A 22489-nucleotide genomic window follows, 5' to 3' on the forward strand; every position below is an offset into this window, starting at 1 on the left:
ACTTGAATGAATAGGTGTGTCAAAAATTTTGACAAGTGCTGTATGTAGAAACTTATGGTGCTCGAGATAACTAGTATGAGGTCGAAAAGTGGCAAACCGGCCTCCCGAGTGGTGCAGCGGTCTACTGCACTTCATCGCAGTACTTGAGGCGTCACTACAGTCCCGGGTTTGATCCCAGGCTGTGTCAGAACCGCCTGTAGTCGGGAGTCCCATTGGGCGGCGCACAATTGGCCCAGCATCGTCCGGGTTAGGGGAGGCCTTTACTTGGCTCATCACGCTCTAGCGACTCTTTGTGGCAGTATGGCCGACTGCAAGCTAACCTCGGTCGTGAGTTGAACAGTGTTTCTTCTGCCACATTGGTACAGCTGGCTTCCGGTTTAAGCGGGCTGGTGTTAAGAAGCGCGGTATGGCGGACGCGTGACTCAATCTTCGCCTCTCCTGAGCCCGTTGGGGAGTTGCAGCGATGAGACAAGATCAAAAAAGTGGGTAAAATGAAAATATATATATATATTTTTTTTTAAAGCAGAAGCTAGTTGGTTTCTTGATGTGATCTAACAGCAAACCTTCCTAGTTCTCAAGAATCAAAACAAGTAAGACTTAGAAGGAATGTCAACGTTTTAACAAAGGTTTACTGCACAGAGAATCAAAGCTTAGGCCGAGATGGGTTCAAATGGAACATAGTGAAGGTATTTATTTGGTATCTAAGGTACCCACACCTGACTCAAACGTAACTAGACTATTTGTGATGAAACACCTCAACAAGTAACAATTATGTGCCTAGTATAGTTCTGAACATTTCAGACAAACAACAGTTCCAGAGGGCCCATGTGTGCATTGATGACATAGTAACTGTAACTCACTATCCAGAGTCGAGTGCCCCAGGAGACAGATCCGTGGCGGTTGTACATCCAGCCGTGCCACGACAGCAGGCACTTGAGGGCATTCCTCATGATGAAGATGATGGTGACCCACAGGCCTGTGCCCACCAGCACCCCACCCACCATCCGCTGGCTGTCCTTCGACATGTACGGACTGGACAGGTAGAGAGAGAGAGAGAGAGAGAGACGTCATTACAGTGTTGTCTGTTAATCACTATTGTTCATTGAGTATTATATGTTTCGTATTATGTATTTCCGTCAACAAAGATTTCATGTTTCTAGAAGCTTTCTTTTGCAATATATGTGCTAACATTTTCCAGGACAATAAAGCCTTTGAATTGAATTATATTGAATTGAGACAGAATTGGGTCAGAAGCTGCCTGACATGGTTCTGTACAACCAGTATCCGTGTTCAGTTGGCATGAAACGGAAGGAAATGGTCAGAAACATAGTGAAACGGGGAGGCACTCCAATAAGAGTTGTCCAATAAGAAACATTAATTTTCGTTACGTGATTTCTAATGAACACAACCTTATATACCCACTAGAGAGAGAGAGAGAGAGAGAGAGAGAGAGAGAGAGAGAGAGAGAGAGAGAGAGAGAGAGAGAGAGAGAGAGAAAGAGTAAAATAGAGAGAAAAGAGAAATACAGAGAGATAAATGGAGAGAAAAATAGAGAAAGAGAGAAGGTCAAATATCAAAGCACTAATGCATGTGATAAATTGTCCTCTGCACGTGACAACGACACAAGGATTAAAGAGGAGGGGTCATGGAGCCCTGGGTGTGGAACCCTTAACATCCATTGGTTGGAGGGCATTGCTAAGGGAATAGTCTAATTGATGGTCAAAATAAACATGCACCTGCAGACATGACAACATCAGGCAATATTTAGGCTATGAAACCGCCTAAAAATTACCATGTTTCAAATCTGGCCAGAGTGAAAATCTAATTTCAATAATATGATTGATGAAGATGATACATTTTATCTGTAGTGGAATAAATAAGGCTTGAGATCTTGCTTCCCTATAACAGCTAGGTGTTTCATGGGGTAACAGTTGTTGATAAGGATTTGGAAGGAGATTTTGGCACACAGAATATCTAGATTACCTGCTAAATCCTTTAAAGTTTTACAATAGGCGGTGGGTTATACACAATAAAATGAAATTCACTGAAATCAATCAAAATACCAATCACCGCTAAACCAGGTAACATAATATTTCCAAGGAATCTATCACAATGGGCGCACCATGGGCCCATGTACAGCGTGAATTGTTTTTATTTGCATTATAACAAGACAATTTGTAAATGGAATTTTGTCTCAACGAAAGCTTGCGCTATGTACACCTTATCTTACCTTACCTTATCAAGCATCTTATAGATCATTTATTATACTATTGATCAGAACAAGAACAGCAAGACACATACATGCAAGTGTTGAAAAAAATACATAATGTAATGTTGTCAAAATAGATGACACTGAGTATCACGAAAGTTATATCACGGCAAGGAAACAAAAAATGAAGCGGATTGAAGTAAAACAGTCCTAATGTTGAAAACTAACAGTCTTTTGCTGTCACCCAAATGTATTTGTTTACTTTCTAAGCTATAGCACAAAGTATTTGGTATAAAACAGGTTTTCAAAAGGACCATAGTTAAATCTGCTTCTTGTTTTATTTTTTTTTGTCATGGAAAATCAAGTATTGTGATACTGTACTGTACTGTGACAACACTAGCACGATGTTATGCAAACACAAATATTAGGGCCTGAAGGAATAAACGTTCAGTGTGTGACTATGGATGTCAGATCTATAGGTGAACCATATCAGGGGTTTTACAATATTTTTAGACCACTGGACTCAACTCTGACACGAGGGAGATGTCACCAACAGGGGAACTGGGTGAGTACATGCACTCTTGGTTGTGAAAATGGTGAGACAGGTGAATATCTCTCTGACACAGTGGTCCCCAACACTACTCCTAGAGAGCTTTTTGGCTAGCTCAGCACTGACTAACACACATGTCTCTTGATGATGAATGAATTTGTTCAATTGTGTGTTAGAATATATTCAGTGTGTGGACCATGTGGGAATCAAACACACAAATCTACTGTTCTAAGCACCATGTTTGGTGCTTAGAACCAAACATGGTGGTTCATATGGTGGTTCATAGAGTTCATAGTCCCGGCATGCAAAAAATGGTTGAAATTACATCATAATAACGTCATTTGAACTAGTTTCTGGTTGTAACAACATCAGTTCACCCAGTTTTGACAGCTGGGGTAGTTGAGAAAGTGTTACGTAGAGACATCTGTCCTTGAAAACAGACACAGTGATTTGGATGATGGACAGGGTTATTATTAGATGGTAGTGCCCTACTACTACCATTACCTGATGGGTATGTGGGTGCCCAGTTTGGTGATGAGTCCCAGGGAGGGGTCTAGTTGGGCATATTTAGTGCCCGACATGTAACTCACCACCACCACCAGAAACCCAGACGGGCTGCCTGGGTACACGCCTGTCATGACCCCGTTCTATGGAAGGAAAGGAATATAGGCAGGATTAAAAGGGTGGTAGGGTAGGGGAGAACAAAGAGCATTTCATTGGCATAAAATCACATTTACATTGGGGCCGAAGGGAACTACTGTATAAGCTTATCCTGGTTAAAAGAAGCCTGGTCCCAGATCTGTTTGTGCTATATGTAGTCAACTATGGTTGTTGTTGGCATGAGGTTTGGCAAACAGACCTCGAATCAAGTAAAAATGGGCAACATAGCGTTGAAGTCAGAAGTATACATACACCTTAACCAAAAACAAAAACAGTTTTTCACAATTCCTGACATTTAATCCCAGTAGAAATTCCCTGTCTTAGTTCAGTAAGGATCACCACTTTATTTTAAGAATGTGAAATGTCTGAATAATAGTAGAGAGAATGATTTATTTCAGATTTGATTTATTTCATCACATTCTCAGTGGGTCAGACGTTTACATACACTTAATTAAGATTTGGAAGCATTGCCTTTAATTGTTTAACTTGGGTCAAACATTTCAGGTAGCCTTCCACAAGCTTCCCACAATAAGTTGGGTGAATTTTCGCCCATTCCTCCTGACAGAGCTGGTGTAACTGAGTCTGGTTTGTAGCCCTCCTTGATCGCACACGCTTTTTCATTTCTGCCCACAAATTTTCTATAGTATTGAAGTCAAGGCATTGTGATGGCCACTCCAATACCTTGACTTTGTTGTCCTTAAGCCATTTTGCCACAACGTTGGAAGTATGCTTGGAGTCATTGTCCATTTGGAAGACCCATTTGCGACCAAGATTTAACTTGAGATGTTGCTTCAATATATCCACATAAATGTCCTACCTCATGAAGCCATCTATTTTGTGAAGTGCACCAGTCCCTCCTGCAGCAAAGCACCCCCACAACATGATGCTGCCAGCCCCGTGCTTCACGGTTGGGATGGTGTTCTTCGGCTTGCAAGCCCCCCCCTTTTTCCTTCAAACATAACGATGGTCATTATGGCTAAACAGTTCTATATTTGTTTCATCAGACCAGAGGATATCAGAGCATCTCCTTCCTGAGCAGTGTGACGGCTGCGTGGTCCCATGGTGTTTATACTTGCGTACTATTGTTCATACAGATGACCTTGGTACCTTCAGGCGTTTGGAAATTGCTCCCAAGGATGAACCAGACTTGTGGAGGTCTACAAATGTTTTTCTGAGGTCTTGGCTGATTTCTTTTGATTTTCCCATGGTCAAGCAAAGAGGCACTGAGTTTGAAGGTAGACCTTGAAATACATCCACAGGTCAACCTCCAATTGACTCAAATTATGTCAATTACCCAGAAGCTACTCAATTACCCAGAAGCTTGACATAATTTTACAAGCTGTTTTTTATTTTATTTTATTTAACTAGGCAAGTCAGTTAAGAACAGATTCTTATTTTCAATGATGGCCTAGGAACTGCCTGTTAACTGCCTGTTCAGGGGTAGAACGACAGATTTGTACCTTGTCAGCTCAGGGATTTGAACTTGCAACCTTCCGGTTACTAGTCCAACGCTCTAACCACTAGGCTACCTTGCAGCCCCACATTCAACTTAGTGTATGTATACTTCTGACCCACTGGAATTGTGATACAGTGAATTATAAGTGAAATAATCTGTCTGTAAACAATTGTTGGAAAAATGACTTGTGTCAAGCACAAAGTTGATGTCCTAACCGGCTTGCCAAAACTATAGTTTGTTAACAAGAAATTTGTGGAGTGGTTGAAAAGTATTAATGATTCCAACGTATGTGGATGTAAACTTCCGACTTCAACTGTAAATGCAATTCAGCATTATCACATTCAACATTACACAGCAAACTTTGTAGGCTGCTATGTAGAGAGTGGGTTTTTAATAACTCAAGAGTGTGCTTTGCAAATGGAAAAGGTGGAAAGAATGGAAACATCCACTAACACTGACGTGTACTTATGTGTGGGCCATTACGGTTCAGTAGTAAGTTGACAAAGATAACAATTGCTGTATCTCAAACGAATAAAGATTAAATAAATAATAAAGATAGAGATTAAACTAAGGGTCAGCAAACAGTCAATTCGCAGCCTCTTAATGATTTTTTTCATACTAGGCCTGTCACTTATTCCTTTCCATTTGTCATGAGGCTGAATTTCTCCCATTACAGTCAGTGACACTCACTATCAATCATCAAGCAGTGAGTGAGTGAGTGAGTGAGTGAGTGAGTGAGTGAGTGAGTGAGTGAGTGAGTGAGTGAGTGAGTGAGTGAGTGAGTGAGTGAGTGAGTGATTAATTAGGCCCAGGGCTCCAGGGTGTGACCATTTAGTCGCATTTTACATCCCTTTGACTAGGATGTATGAGTTACATGGTGGCATCAGTGAAGGTTGCAAATTCTAGGTAATCACTTGACTCAAAACTTAAATTTTTTGAGCGGGTAAAACCGTGACTTGAGCAAACAGTGAAGTGCAATATCCTGATTCTTGCAATGGAAGTGTCTGCCCTGTCTCTTTGCCTGTTTCACTGGCAAGCGAGCCACTCTCACTTCCTCTCGCAGTTAGCCTAGCGATTAAGAGCGTTGGGCCAGCAACTGAAAGGACGCTGGTTCGAATTCCCGAGCCAGCAAGATTGAAAAATCTGCTGTTCTGCCCTTGAACAAGGCAGTTAACCCCCAACAACTTCTCCCTTGGCACTGATGACGTGGAAGTAGATTAAGGCAGCCCTCCAGATCTCCCAGATTCAGAGGTGCTGGGTTAAATGCGGAAGATATATTTTGTTTGAATGCAATTGACTAGGTACCCTCTTTCCCCAATATTGATTGCAATGGCCTCCTAGAATGCGGACTTACGGCAAAAAGTCCTTAGGCTTACCTGTTTCCTGTTTTTTCGGGGACAGGTAAGCATAGGCTTGCAAAGGGAGGGTATATTACTGGAAACTTCTGAATTTTACCAGTAAACTACCAGAATTTTGGTAACTTTCAAGTACTTTATGTAATTTATCAGAAGACGTCTGGTGGCACCTTTGGGGTATTTCGGATTATCAGAGGTGTCTGTAATTATTGCTTGCCCTCTGTGTGGCCTTATCACATGTAAAAACATTTTTTTTTAAATTAAAAATTAAAAAAATATATATTCTAATTATAAACCATCAACTTAGAAAATACCATTGGCGTTTAATACAGTATGAGGTTTTCTGCATGAAATATCCTTTATATTATTTACTTTTTACACACTTTTATTTATTTGACTATTTCTTTGTTTTAGCACCAAACTAGTGGCAGTTGTGAAAAAAAGTCAATAGTTGGAAGAGTTGCAGAGTTCATTTCAAATAATGCCATTGTTGATTAGATGCTTTTTTCAGTAAATAGTGTATTTTCTCTTAAACCATATGGTCTATCCACTAGAAACTCAAGGTCAATATGGATACAGATATCACATTTTTATACTATATATGAATATATATATTTTTTAAAGTTATTCAAGTATCAAATACCAAAGTTCCCATAGATTCTTCTCATCTCTCAATGTTGAGTGTTATAGCACCATTTTTTACCGAAGTGGTAGCATATGGCATTGATATACTGTATACGGAACGCAGAAGTGCGCATCTGCCATTCGTGGTGATTGCATAGGCCTATATAGACATATATACACCAAGTCACTTGGCTCTGTCATAACCTCACATGGTCTCTCCTATCATTGCTATGCAGACGACACACAATTAATCTTCTCCTTTCCCCCTTCTGATGACCAGGTGGCGAATCGCATCTCTGCATGTCTGGCAGACATATCAGTGTGGATGATGGATCACCACCTCAAGCTGAACTTCGGCAAGACGGAGCTGCTCTTCCTCCCGGGGAAGGACTGCCCGTTCCATGATCTCGCCATCACGGTTGACAACTCCATTGTGTCCTCCTCCCAGAGCGCTAAGAACCTTGGCGTGATCCTGGACAACACCCTGTCGTTCTCAACTAACATCAAGGCGGTGGCCCGTTCCTGTAGGTTCATGCTCTACAACATCCGCAGAGTACGACCCTGCCTCACACAGGAAGCGGCGCAAGTCCTAATCCAGGCACTTGTCATCTCCCGTCTGGATTACTGCAACTCGCTGTTGGCTGGGCTCCCTGCCTGTGCCATTAAACCCCTACAACTCATCCAGAACGCCGCAGCCCGTCTGGTGTTCAACCTTCCCAAGTTCTCTCACGTCACCCCGCTCCTCCGCTCTCTCCACTGGCTTCCAGTTGAAGCTCGCATCCGCTACAAGACCATGGTGCTTGCCTACGGAGCTGTGAGGGGAACGGCACCTCAGTACCTCCAGGCTCTGATCAGGCCCTACACCCAAACAAGGGCACTGCGTTCATCCACCTCTGGCCTGCTCGCCTCCCTACCACTGAGGAAGTACAGTTCCCGCTCAGCCCAGTCAAAACTGTTCGCTGCTCTGGCCCCCAATGGTGGAACAAACTCCCTCACGACGCCAGGACAGCGGAGTCAATCACCACCTTCCGGAGACACCTGAAACCCCACCTCTTTAAGGAATACCTAGGATAGGATAAGTAATCCTTCTCACCCCCCTTTAAGATTTAGATGCACTATTGTAAAGTGACTGTTCTACTGGATGTCATAAGGTGAATGCACCAATTTGTAAGTCGCTCTGGATAAGAGCGTCTGCTAAACGACTTAAATGTAAATGTAATTGGGTAGTGTGCTGCCAAGTGTTTTTAGGACCTTAAATTACATTGCTAACCAGCAGAATATTATATTTAGTGATCTAGCGTTTTAAGTTTCCACTTTCTCAGATGGTGATATTAATACACAAAAAAGAATACAATCTCTACTGAATCTATCTATCTATCTATCTATCTATCTATCTATCTATCTATCTATCTATCTATCTATCTATCTATCTATCTACAAAATATCTCATAAATTCATGGGCCCTATTTTGAGAGTAAAATATACCAACAAAATACTAATTGTCAACCCACAATTCATGACAATCTGGTTTAGGTTGCACATCAAAATATATTGTGTCATGCATTCCTGCTTGGACATATTTGATGAAACCATTTTTTTATTTTTTTTTATCGAATCACACGAACTCAGTAGCACTGTAATGACTTACAATTATTACAAATGTTCTCTTATCACGTGACGGAGTGACTACATTTTTGAGAAAATGTTAGTGGCATTCCCCACCTGGGGAAAAAGTTAGTCTTGAGCCCTGATTAGCCTGAATTGGCTAATTAGTTAATTGCGCACTCTCACCTTGAAGCGTATGAACCTCTTCTTCCAGGAGTGCTTGCCTGAGAGGTATATCTGGCGCAGGGCCTCATGGCACAGCTGCATGTCAATGCCATCAGGCCCGACAGTGAACTGAAAGGCCACGGCCTGGTGAGCTTCTGCCATGGTGACTGCTGCTGTACAGGGTCACTGAGGAGAGAGGGAGGAGGGGACATGACACATCGATATGATTAGTTATTTTTCCCTTTTATTTAACCTGGAAGTACCATTGAGGTTAGAAGACCCCTTTTATTTATTTTATTTTTTATTTCACCTTTATTTAACCAAGTAGGCTAGTTGAGAACAAGTTCTCATTTACAACTGCGACCTGGCCAAGATAAAGCAAAGCAGTTCGACACATACAACAAAACAGAGTTACACATGGAATAAACAAACGTACAATCAATAATACGGAAAAATCTATAAACAGCATGTGCAAATGAGGTAAGATAAGGCAATAAATAGGCCATGGTGGCGAAGTAATTACAATATAGTAATTCAACACTGGATTGGTAGGGTGTGCAGAACATTAATGTGCAAGTAGAGATACTGGGGTGCAAAGGAGCAAGATAAATAAATAAATACAGTACGGGATGAGGTAGATTGGATGGGATATTTAGAGATGAGCTACAGTATGTACAGGTGCAGTGATCTGTGAGCTGCTCTGATAGCTGGTGCTTAAAGCTAGTGAGGGAGGTAAGAGTCTCCAGCTTCAGAGATTTTTGCAGTTCGTTCCAGTCATTGGCAGCAGAGAACTGGAAGGAGAGGCGGCCAAAGGAAGAATTGGCTTTGGGGGTGACCAGTGAGCTATACCTGCTGGAGCGCGTGCTATGGGTGGGTGCTGCTATGGTGACCAGTGAGCTGAGATAAGGCGGGGCTTTACCTAGCAGAGACTTGTAGATGACCTGGAGCCAGGGGTTTTTACAAGGGGGACATTTGTTACTAAGGTCAGGACATGGTCAGGGAAAGATCGTCTCAAGGTCAGTCTCATCTTGTCACGCCCTGGCCTTAGTATTCTGTGTTCTCCTTATTATTTTGGTTAGGCCAGGGTGTGACATGGGGATCTATGTGGTTTTGTCTGGGGTTGTTTGTAGGTATGGGATTGTGGTTAGAGTAGTACTCTAGGTAAGTCTATGGTTGCCTAGAGTGGTTCTCAATCAGAGACAGGTGTTTATCGTTGTCTCTGATTGGTAACCATATTTAGGCAGCCATATTCTTTAGGTCTCTTGTGGGTGATTGTTCCTGTCATTGTGTTTGTGGCACCAGAGAGGACTGTTTTGGTTTTTTCACGTTTCTTGTTTTGTAGATTGTTGTACTTTCATCTTTATTAAAGATGTACAAAACTAACCACGCTGCATTTTGGTCCGCCTCTCTTTCCCCAGAAGAAAACCGTTACACATCTCTTTACTTGTAGCTAGCTTAGCGTAAAGACAAGTGCAGTTTAATTTCAAATTGATTTTTAAAAAATACTGTAAAACGTTATTTAAAAGTAAAAGGTACCTAGATAAAGACTTCTCTCCCATATGCATTTCATAAACGCTTATCCCATATGCATTTCATAAACACTTATGCCATCAGCTAATGATAATCGGTTCTACAGTGCTCTGCAACCAGGGGTGGGGAAAAAACAGAAAATACCAATCCAAAGGGTCCTGTTCATTAAGTCATGGAACAGAAAACTATTTCAAAGTTTTGCAATGGAAAACAAAAAGGAGTGTTTTGTATTGGACAAGTACAGATTGTCCCAGTTTTCTTCCTCTTGGAGCCTAATGAACACGACTCAGCTCTTCTCTCAGGAAAACACTGAGCTTGACGAGTCTGGACTATCCAACTATCCAGACCATTCTGAGTGCATCAGCACTGCAGAAACATTCACACGTTGCTTCTTTCCCTATTTCAGCCAAATTCCAATATGTAAATATGCAAATTCCATTTGTCCATGGGTGGAATCTCAGTCTTATAGTCAGTTGGGGAACCCTGTTGACCTACTTTTGACCAGACCCCTGTAGGTGCCCAATAGGGAATAAAGCCGCAAATAGCCATTTGAGACACAGCCTCACTCTTTTTAATCCCCAACAAGAGGTGGAATCTCAGTCTAGAAGACTACAGTGCCTTTGGAAAGTATTCAGAACCCTTGACTTTTTCCACATTTTGTTACATTACAGCCTTGTTCTAAAATGGATTAAATACATACAAAATCCTCAGCTATCTACACACAATACCCCATAATGACAATGCGATCATGTTTAGAATATTTTGCAAATTTACTAGAAATAGAAGAAAGAAATACCTTATTTACATAAGTATTCAGACCCTTTGCTGTGAGATTTGAAACTTAGCTCATGTGTATCCTGTTTCCATTGATCATCCTTGAGATGTTTCTACAACTTGAATGGAGTCCACTTGTGGTAAATTCAATTGATGGGACATGATTCAGAAAGGCACACACCTGTCTATATAAGGTCCCACATTTTACAGTGCATGTCAGAGCAAACACCAAGCCATGAGGTTGAAGGAATTGTCCATAGAGCTCCGAGACAGGTGTGTTTCGAGGCACAGAGCTGGGGAAGGGTACCAAAACATTTCTGTAGCATTGAAGGTCCCAAGTGGCGCAACGTTCTAAGGCACTGCACTACAGATACCCTGGTTCGAATCCAGGCTGTTTCACAACAGGCCGTGATTAGGAGTCCCATAGGGCGGAAAATAAGAATTATTATTAACTGACTTGTCTAGTTAAATAAAAAAATAACATAGAGGCCTCCATCAATCTTAAATGGAAAAAGTTTGGAACCACAAAGACTCTTCCTAGAACTGGCCACCTGGCCAAACTGAGCAATCGGGGGAGAATGGCCTTGGTCAGGGCACTGAAAGAGCTCTAGGGTTCCTCTGTGAAGATGGGGCAAACCTTCCTGAAGGACAACCATCTCTGCAGCACTCCACTAATCAGGCCTTTATGGTAGAGTGGCCAGACGGAAGCCATTCCTCAGTAAAAGGCACATGACAGCCCACTTGGAGTTTGCCAAAAGGCACTTAAAGACTCTCATACCATGAGAAACAAGATTCTCTGGTCTAATGAAACCAAGATTGGCCTAAATGCCAAGTGTCATGTCTGGGTGAAACCTGGCACCATCCCTACAGTGAAGCATGGTGGTAGCAGCATCAAGCTGTGGGGGTGTTTTTCAGCAGCAAGGACTGGGAGACTAGTCAGGATGGAGGGAAAGATGAACAGAGCAAAGCACAGAGAGATCCTTGTTGAAAACCTGCTCCAGAGCGCTCAAGACCTCATACTGGGGCGAAGGTTCACCTTCCATCAGGACAATGACCCTAAGCACACAGCCAAGACAATGCAGGAGTGGCTTCGGGACAAGTCTCTGAACGGCCTTCAGTGGCCCAGCCAGAGCTCGGACTTGAACCCGATCAAACATCTCTGGAGAGACCTGAAATTGCTGTGCAGCAACGTTCCCCATCCAACCTGACAGAGCTTGAGAGGATCTGCAGAGAGGAATGGGAGAAACTTCCCAAATACCGGTGTGCCAAGCTTGTAGCGTCATACCCAAAAATGCTGCCAAAGGTGCTTCAACAAAGTACTGAGTAAAGGATCTGAATACTTATGTAGATGGTACAGTTTTTAAAAACATTTTTTTATAAATTTGCCAAAAAATGCTATTTTTTTTGTTTGTTATTATGGGGTATTGTGTGTCGATTGATGATTAAAAAAATATTTTATCAATTTAGAAAGAGGCTGTAACATAAAACAATGTGGAAAAAGTCAATGGGTCTGAATACTTTCCAAATGCACTGTATGTGAATGCACATCTCATTTCACTAGATAGAACTCCATCTCATTTTATAGAATAGTTAAGGTCTACGCCTTAACCTGAAGCAGATTAAACCTACTACTAGCATACTCAGTGGTACGAGGAGAAGCAGGCCTAATAAAGCTAGGTATGCCAGTTCATTTGCAGTCTGGTTGGTAAATGATTGAGTAGTTTTACAATGTAAAGTTTTACCATCACATATCCTTACAGGTTCACTCAAGGCCCAAGGCATTTAATTATTACCTGTAAATCGCATAGATCATTACCCAGGTAAGGTCTAAAGTTCTAGAGGTACTATGCTATGCATTATATTTCAGTTAACATGGCCATGAAACTTTTATCCAAAAACATATTGGTGGAGTATGTTTTACAATATGATCTACTATCACAGATCTCTGGGTTTGTCGTATAAACAGTGGCAAGAAAAATTATGTGAAACCTTTGGTATTACCTGGATTTCTGCATAAATTGGTCATAAAATTAGATCAGATCTTCATCAGTCTGCTTGAACTGTTGGAATCATGGAAATAGAATGATTATTTTAATTCTATACTCTATAGAATATAATAGTGGGCACTCTGAATACAGTGTTGAAAATATCAGGAAAATATCAGGAAGAGTTATTGTGACAGGGTAGGAACCAAAGTGTTAATAAGTGTTTTAGGGGACCCTATAATCTTTGGCTACATTAACTGTTACATTAACTGTTTTCTCATGTAGCTAACATATTAATTATTTGCATATTCTGTGTCTGCCCCATCGACCGAAAGTCGTCTGTTCATTCGACCCATCGATTGGTTAATTTTTTTAAATGCATATTTTCCATATATAGACATATATACAGTGGGGAGAACAAGTATATGATACACTGCAGATTTTGCAGGTTTTCATACTTACAAAGCATGTAGAGGTCTGTAATTATTTTAATCATAGGTACACTTCAACTGTGAGAGACGGAAACTAAAACAAAAATCCAGAAAATCACATTGTATGATTTTTAAGTAATTAATTTCCATTTGAATTTTTAAAAAAAAAATGTAAATAGGTCATGTAAAAACCCTAACCGGTCCATGCATCAATACCGGTATATATCGTAAAATATGGTATACCACCCAGCACTACTGCAATTCTAGTCCATTTTTTAAGCTACACTTAAAAATATAAGCTACCCAAAAATATAAACATCCGCAGAGTACGACCCTGCCTCACACAGGAAGCGGCGCAGGTCCTAATCCAGGCACTTGTCATCTCCCGTCTGGATTACTGCAACTCGCTGTTGGCTGGGCTCCCTGCCTGTGCCATTAAACCCCTACAACTCATCCAGAACGCCGCAGCCCGTCTAGTGTTCAACCTTCCCAAGTTCTCTCACGTCACCCCGCTCCTCCGCTCTCTCCACTGGCTTCCAGTTGAAGCTCGCATCCGCTACAAGATCATGGTGCTTGCCTACGGAGCTGTGAGGGGAACGGCACCTCAGTACCTCCAGGCTCTGATCAGGCCCTACACCCAAATAAGGGCACTGCGTTCATCCACCTCTGGCCTGCTCGCCTCCCTACCACTGAGGAAGTACAGTTCCCGCTCAGCCCAGTCAAAACTGTTCGCTGCTCTGGCTCCCCAATGGTGGAACAAACTCCCTCACGACGCCAGGACAACGGAGTCAATCACCACCTTCCGGAGACACCTGAAACCCCACCTCTTTAAGGAATACCTAGGATAGGATAAAGTAATCCTTCTCACCCCCCCCCCCCCCTTAAAATATTTAGATGCACTATTGTAAAGTGGTTGTTCCACTGGATGTCATAAGGTGAATGCACCAATTTGTAAGTCGCTCTGGATAAGAGCGTCTGCTAAATGACTTAAATGTAAATGTAAGATCAAATGTTGGTCCCATGTTTCATGAGATTAAATAAAATAAAAGATCCCAGCCCGGTGGAGGAGTGAATTAACAAATTTTGGGCGTACTCCGACCATGGAAGTAATCAGGCCCACTCTCCCTGCTGGTCCTGGCAGTGACTCTTCAGGAACCTCCCCAGCTCCTGGTTCATCCCCTCCACCTGCCCATTAGACTGAGGCCTATACCCGGAAGTGAGGCTGACAGTGACCCCGAGCTTCTCCACCAAGGCTCTCCATACCCGTAATGTGAATTGGGGGCCACGTTCAGAGACGATGTCCGCCGGTAGTCCTTAATGTCAGAAGACCTGCTGAAATAGTGCCTCAGAAACATGGAGAGCAGAAGGAAGAACAGAGAGAGGGAAGAAACAGGATTTGGAAATCTATCCACAACCACCAAAATGGTGGTGAAACCGTCAGAGGCAAGATTAGTGACAAAGTCAATGCATAGATGAGTCCAGGGATACTGAGGCATGGGAAGGGGAAGAAGTGGCCATGCTGGAGCGTGCAGGGGGAGATTTGGTTTGAGCATACACGGAACAGGAGTTGACGTAGCGAATAACGTCCTGCGCCAAGGTAGGCCACAATTACTTCTCAGAGATAGATTGAGTAGTACGAGAAATACCTGGATGTCCAGCAACGGCAGCTGTGTGTGCCCAGGTCAGCAGCCGATCCCTTATCCCCGTGGGAATGTAGATGTGCTCAGGAGGACAGGTAGTGGGTGCAGGCTCCCTCTCCAGAGCCTGGCTAATGTCAACATCTACGTCCCAGACCACAGAGGCTACAACTTGAGAGGTAGGGATTATGGGTGAACTCTGGACAGGATCGTCTCCCGAATTGTAGAGATGGGAAAACGGCTTTGGTGTTCTTTGAGCCTGGGCGATAGGTCAGCGTGAAGTCAAATCTTGTAAATAATAGGCCCCACCTTGCTTGGCGCAGATTCAGCCTCCTCGCTGTCTGCATGTACAGGTTCCGATGGTCGTTGAGGACGACGATTGAGTCCTTGGTGCCCTCAATCGCCGAGGTCATAATTCCTCTCTGTAGGGGACAGTTTCTTAAAGTAATATGCACGGATACAATTTTTGTGGATTGCCTCGTCGTTGAGACAAAACTGCCTCCACGCCCACCTCTGAAGCAACCACCTCCACCACAAAGGATATTATGGGATCTGGGTGTGAAACGGTCAAACGTCCCTTAAGGATACCGAAGGCCTCATCAGATGCTGGACTTCACATCAACCTACGGGGACCACCCTTGAGGAGAGCGGTGAGAGGAGCGGCGATGGAGCTAAAGTTCCTGATGAAACCCCCAAAACCGTTGTACCCCTTTATGGTGGTTGGGACTGGCCATGACCTGACCGCATCTACCTTCTTGATGTCCATCTTCACTCCTTGCAGGCTGATTTGGTAGCCTCGGAAGGAGACAACCTCCTGATGAAACTGGTACTTCTCAGCCTTGACAAACAGTTGGTTAGCCAGGAGGCATTCCAGGACTACTCGGACGTGAGTGATGTGATCCTCCAAGGTAGTCATGTAGACCAGGAGGTTGTCGATATACACAACCACCTGGAGCCCGAGCATGTCCCAGAATACCTCATTGAGGAATGCCTGGAACACGGACGGAGCATTGGCTAAGCCAAATGGCATCACCAAGTACTCCTAGTGACCAGACATTGTGCTAAAAGCTGTCTTCCATTCATCCCCCTCCCGGATGCAGATGAGATTGTATGCACTCCGCATGTCCAATTTGGTAAAGAATCGGACCCCACAGAGCTGTTCGATAGCTGCCGGCAGAGGGTAACGGTACTTGTTGGTGATCTCATTGTGCTCTGTAGTCAATACATGGGCGTAAACAATACACGGGCGTAACACTCCATCCTTCCTGGCCACGAAGCAGAAGGCTGCAGACGCAGGAGAAGTGGACATGCAGATGAAACCTTGTTGGAGCGCCTCATTGATGTACTCCTCCATGGCTTTTGTTCCAGCCACCGACAGAGGGTAGATGTGTCTGCACTGGGGCAGGTCGATGGCACAGTCCCAGGGGCCATGAGGAGTGAGAGAGGTGGCGTAGGTTTCAGAAAATACCTCCCGCAGGTCCTGGTATACCTCCAGGATGTTGGGTTGAAGGGCAACCACAGGACTCCGACGTGGAACCACAGGCAACGGGAAAGCAGGTCCTCCAGCATGCGGGTGCCTAGCCCGTGATTTTCATCCTTGACCATGAGATGGTGGAGTTATGGCGTTGAAGCTAAGGGAGGCCGAAAATGATCTTGTGAGCTGGTGCACTGGTGATGAAGGGAATGTTCTCCTGATGGATGGACTCCATGGTGAGGGTGAGTGGTCTGGTGATGTGTATGATGGTCCCGGAACCTAATGCCCGATTGTCGAGGGCTTGAACCGGAAAAGGAGAGGACAGCCAGTATGAGGTGATGTTAAGAGAGGAGGCAAGGGTCTGGTCAATACAGTTCCCCGCGGAACCGGAATCCACTAATGCTGTAGAAACAGTACATGAGGGACAGTCAACTAGTGTGATCGACACCAAAAAGGGTTTGGCAGAAAGTGATGAAGAGGGGATACTCACGCCTGCCCCTGCGTGTGGAAGATCACGTGACCTTCCTATGCGCTTGTCGAATCCTGAGTTGGGATGTACCGGACACTGCTGGAGCTAGTGCCCTCCTTGACCACAATAGAGACAGAGCCCCAGCTGTCTCCATCTGCGTCATTCCGCCTCGGGGAGATGTGTGACCCCTACCTCCATGGGTTCAGGCTCTGATCCAAAGTGTTCACAGAGGGACGCTCCCGAAGTAGGTTATCCAGATGGATGGCCATCGCGATGAGTGTGTCCAAGGAGAGGTTATCGTCTCAACAGACCAGTTCCGTCTGAACCTCCTCACGCAGAACTCTTTGGAAGAGCGTACAAAGCGCCGGCTCATTCCATTCTACTGTCCGGAAGGTGAGTGCATACTCAGCAGCAGTCTGGTCCTCCTGCCGTAATTGGAGTAGGCGCTCACGCCCCTCTCTGCCCTCCGATGGATGATCGAAGATACTTCTGAACAGAGCCATGAACTCCTGATACGAATCCAGCTCCTCCTCTGCCAGACGGCCGTAGCCCATACCAACGCCCGCCCAGTCAGCAGAGAAATAACTGTATCAACCTTGGACATCTCAATGGTGGGGGCTCCCACTTGGTGCACAAAATAGAGGTAGTAGGAGTAGCTTATTTTGACAAAACTCCTGATACTTCAGTGAAGTATCAGATAGACAGATAAAGAGAAAACATACAAAACACAAAAACAGAGACAAGAACAACAAAAAATAACAATTTCCCTATAAGATTTAGTAAATGTAACAAGTATTAGATTGAGAAAGATTCAGAGAAAAAATCCAATGAAAAAACAGTGGGACTTGGGGCAGACACACTCCATGGATATGTAGGCTCCCCTCTCGATTGTGCTCTCCCTCTTCCTCTTCCTCTCTCCATCCACTCTCCTCTCCCTCCACTTCTCCCTTCTCTTCCTCCTCGCTCAACATCTCTATCCCTCCTATCATCTCTAACTCCTCTTCCCCCCTGCCTTCTGCTGCTGAGCCCTGACTCTCCACATCAGCTCCCTCGCTTTCACTGACCTAGAGGAACAGACTGAGAGAGAGAGAGAGAGAGAGAGAGAGAGAGAGAGAGAGAGAGAGAGAGAGAGAGAGAGAGAGAGAGAGAGAGAGAGAGGAGGAGGGCAACAAATAGGATACAATTGGTCCGGAACATCATCTCTCTCTCCCGCTCAGTCTCTGTCTTCATTACTCTCTTTTTCTCAACCACACACATACGGTCTACCTAATAATCACCTCTTGGGAGTTTCCATAATGAATTGTGTGACACAGTTGCAGGCCTCCCATTACACACACACACACACACACACACACACACACACACACACACACACACACACACACACACACACACACACACACACACACACACACACACACACACACACACACACACACACACACACACACACACACACACACACACACACACACACACACACAGCATATGTACAGTGCATTCATAAAGTATTAGACCCCTTGACTTTTCCACATTTTGTAACATTACAGTCTTATTCTAAAACGTATATAAAAAAATCCTCATCAATCTTCAATCTACACACAATACCCCATAATGACAAAGCAAAAACTGATTTCTATACATTTTTGCCTAATTTATTACAAATAAAAACATAAATACTTTATTTACATAAGCATTCAGACCATTTGCTTTGAGACTCAAAATTGAGTTCACATGCATCCTGTTTCCATTTATTATCCTTGAAATGTTTCTATAACTTGATTGGAGTCCACCTGTGGTAAATTCAATTGATTAGACATGATTTAGAAAGGCACACACCTGTCTATATAAGGTCCCAAAGTTGACAGTGCATGTCAGAGCAAAAACCAAGCCATGAGGCCGAAGGACTTGTCCGTAGAGCTCTGAGACAGGATTGTGTTTAGGCACAGATCTGGGGAAGGGTACCACAACATTTCTGCAGTATTGAAGGTTCCCAAAAACACAGTATCATTCTTAAATGGAAGAGGTTTGGAACCACCAAAACTCTTCCAAGAATTGGCCGCCCCGGCAAACTGAGCAACCGGGGGAGAAGGGCCTTGGTCAGGGAGGTGACCAAGAACCTGATGGTCATTCTGACAGAGCTCTAGAGTTCCTCTGTGGAGATGGGAGAACCATCCAGAAGGACAAATATCTCTGCAGCAATCCACCAATCAGGTCTTTATGGTAGAGAGGCCAGATGGATGCCACTCTTCGGAAACAAGGCACATGACAGCCCGCTTGGAGTTTGCCAAAAGGCACCTGAAGGACAGACCATGAGAAACTAGATTCTCTGGTCTGATGAAATCAAGATTGATTGAACTCTTTGGCCTGAAAGCCATGCGACACGTCTGGAGGAAACCTGGCAACATCCCTATGGTGAATCATGTTGGTGGCAGCATCATGCTGTGGGGATGTTTTTTAGCGCAAGGACTGGGAGATCCTTGATGAAAACCTGTCCACTCCAGAGCGCTCAGGACCTCAGACTGGGGCAAAGGTTCACCTTCTAACAGGACAATGACCCTAAGCACACAGCCAAGACAATGCAGGAGTGGCTTTGGAACAAGTCTCTGAATGTCCTTGAGTAGCCCAGTCAAAGCCCGGACTTGAACCTCATCGAACATCTCTGGAGAGACCTGAAAAGAGCTGTGCTGCAACGCTCTCCATCCAACCTGACAGAGCTTGATAGGATCTTAGGTAAATGTGATTTCACTTGTTGTTTGTTTATAAATTAGCAAATTTTTCTAAAAACTTGTTTTTGCTTTTTCATTATGGGGTATTGTGTGTAGATAGATGAGGGGGGAAACAATGTCAAGGGGTAAATACTTTTCGAATGCATTTACATTTACATTTACATTTAAGTCATTTAGCAGACGCTCTTATCCAGAGCGACTTACAAATTGGTGCATTCACCTTATGACATCCAGTGGAACAACCACTTTACAATAGTGCATCTAAATATTTTAAGGGGGGAGGGGGTGAGAAGGATTACTTTATCCTATCCTAGGTATTCCTTAAAGAGGTGGGGTTTCAGGTGTCTCCGGAAGGTGGTGATTGACTCCGCTGTCCTGGTGTCGTGAGGGAGTTTGTTCCACCATTGGGGAGCCAGAGCAGCGAACAGTTTTGACTGAGCTGAGCGGGAACTGTACTTCCTCAGTGGTAGGGAGGTGAGCAGGCCAGAGGTGGATGAACGCAGTGCCCTTATTTGGGTGTAGGGCCTGATCAGAGCCTGGAGGTACTGAGGTGCCGTTCCCCTCACAGCTCCGTAGGCAAGCACCATGGTCTTGTAGCGGATGCGAGCTTCAACTGGAAGCCAGTGGAGAGAGCGGAGGAGCGGGGTGACGTGAGAGAACTTGGGAAGGTTGAACACTAGACGGGCTGCGGCGTTCTGGATGAGTTGTAGGGGTTTAATGGCACAGGCAGGGAGCCCAGCCAACAGCGAGTTGCAGTAATCCAGACGGGAGATGACAAGTGCCTGGATTAGGACCTGCGCCGCTTCCTGTGTGAGGCAGGGTCGTACTCTGCGGATGTTGTAGAGCATGAACCTACAGGAACGGGCCACCGCCTTGATGTTAGTTGAGAACGACAGTTTGTTGTCCAGGATCACGCCAAGGTTCTTAGCGCTCTGGGAGGAGGACACAATGGAGTTGTCAACCGTGATGGCGAGATCATGGAACGGGCAGTCCTTCCCCGGGAGGAAGAGCAGCTCCGTCTTGCCGAGGTTCAGCTTGAGGTGGTGATCCGTCATCCACACTGATATGTCTGCCAGACATGCAGAGATGCGATTCGCCACCTGGTCATCAGAAGGGGGAAAGGAGAAGATTAATTGTGTGTCGTCTGCATAGCAATGATAGGAGAGACCATGTGAGGTTATGACAGAGCCAAGTGACTTGGTGTATAGCGAGAATAGGAGAGGGCCTAGAACAGAGCCCTGGGGGACACCAGTGGTGAGAGCGCGTGGTGAGGAGACAGATTCTCGCCACGCCACCTGGTAGGAGCGACCTGTCAGGTAGGACGCAATCCAAGCGTGGGCCGCGCCGGAGATGCCCAACTCGGAGAGGGTGGAGAGGAGGATCTGATGGTTCACAGTATCGAAGGCAGCCGATAGGTCTAGAAGGATGAGAGCAGAGGAGAGAGAGTTAGCTTTAGCGGTGCGGAGCGCCTCCGTGATACAGAGAAGAGCAGTCTCAGTTGAATGACTAGTCTTGAAACCTGACTGATTTGGATCAAGAAGGTCATTCTGAGAGAGATAGCGGGAGAGCTGACCAAGGACGGCACGTTCAAGAGTTTTGGAGAGAAAAGAAAGAAGGGATACTGGTCTGTAGTTGTTGACATCGGAGGGATCGAGTGTAGGTTTTTTCAGAAGGGGTGCAACTCTCGCTCTCTTGAAGACGGAAGGGACGTAGCCAGCGGTCAGGGATAAGTTGATGAGCGAGGTGAGGTAAGGGAGAAGGTCTCCGGAAATGGTCTGGAGAAGAGAGGAGGGGATAGGGTCGAGCGGGCAGGTTGTTGGGCGGCCGGCCGTCGAATGCACTCTATGTCAGACTGATGGATAATCAGACAGGATAGAGTGCATAAAAGATATTCATGAATATGATCATAGATGGGTCAGATTATAACCATAAAGACTAATATAGGTTACACACACTTCAAGACCCATAGTCAGATTACTTTTTATAGATGGTAAGAAGTCTAAGTACTGTATGTGGCACAACAGTTTACAGATTCAATGCATCATAAACTATTGTTTATTTATTTAGGATGTTGAAAGTAAAAGATTGCAAAGATGACACTATATGCAATTTAGTCAAACAGGTTTCAAATAATTCTTAATCTGTTTCGATGGGTATAGTTAGCTGTTTGTTTTTGTAGGAGGGAGTGAGACAAATCATTTTTTTTATTTAACCTTTATTTAACTAGGCAAGTCAGTTAAGAACAAATTCATCTTTACAATGATGGCCTACCCTGGACCAATGGCCTACCCTGGGCCAAAGCAGCAGCTCGCCAATGCTAAATGCATTTGGGGAAACACTAGGCTTACAGGCCTAGGCTATAACCATACACATTGGAATCTCTGTTTTAGTTTCTATTTACAGTAGTACTTGATATTCATGTCTCATAGCGCATGAGAAAGACCGTTCAGCTACTGTAAGGCCGGGGTAAAGAATGACAATCCATGCGACTTCAGATATAGACTCGAAGGTTCAATAAGAGCAACCACACATCTTCAGGGGACAAATAAAATAAGGATAAATCACATGATCAGAGCGCTGGCACATGCTACGACACCAAACTCTAAACTGAAGCTATCCCAGAAACCCCTGCTCTTTATAGTCAACGCCACAGCATCCACTATCAAAATAAAAGTCATTCGATTATAGTCCCACATTACTATAAAAACTTGTCTCGTTTCTGAAACCTGACACTCACAAGCTCTCTTGAAAGACCTGCAGTTGGGAAAAGCTAACAACAAAGGGTTGAAATAAGATGCAGACTGCTACTATTAGCCTAAACTATCTGAATTGATTT

General features: G+C 44.2%; 1 protein-coding gene across 2 annotated transcripts in view; it reads right to left on the bottom strand.

Annotated features, from left to right (window-relative positions):
* Window positions 1-22489, bottom strand: part of cpt1ab (carnitine palmitoyltransferase 1Ab (liver)) — a 72703-nt gene that overhangs the window by 42752 nt on the left and 7462 nt on the right. For both annotated transcript variants that reach the window (XM_046357956.1, XM_046357949.1), the window contains exons 2-4: window positions 8646-8810; window positions 3264-3406; window positions 861-1032 (exon numbers count right to left, since the gene is read on the bottom strand). In XM_046357956.1, the coding sequence (XP_046213912.1) occupies window positions 861-1032; window positions 3264-3406; window positions 8646-8786 (456 nt within the window). In that variant the 5' untranslated portion in view covers window positions 8787-8810. The remainder of the gene's footprint in view (window positions 1-860; window positions 1033-3263; window positions 3407-8645; window positions 8811-22489) is intronic.

This window comes from Oncorhynchus gorbuscha, linkage group LG01, assembly GCF_021184085.1.
Source record: "Oncorhynchus gorbuscha isolate QuinsamMale2020 ecotype Even-year linkage group LG01, OgorEven_v1.0, whole genome shotgun sequence".
In the NCBI taxonomy this organism is placed as follows: domain Eukaryota; kingdom Metazoa; phylum Chordata; class Actinopteri; order Salmoniformes; family Salmonidae; genus Oncorhynchus; species Oncorhynchus gorbuscha.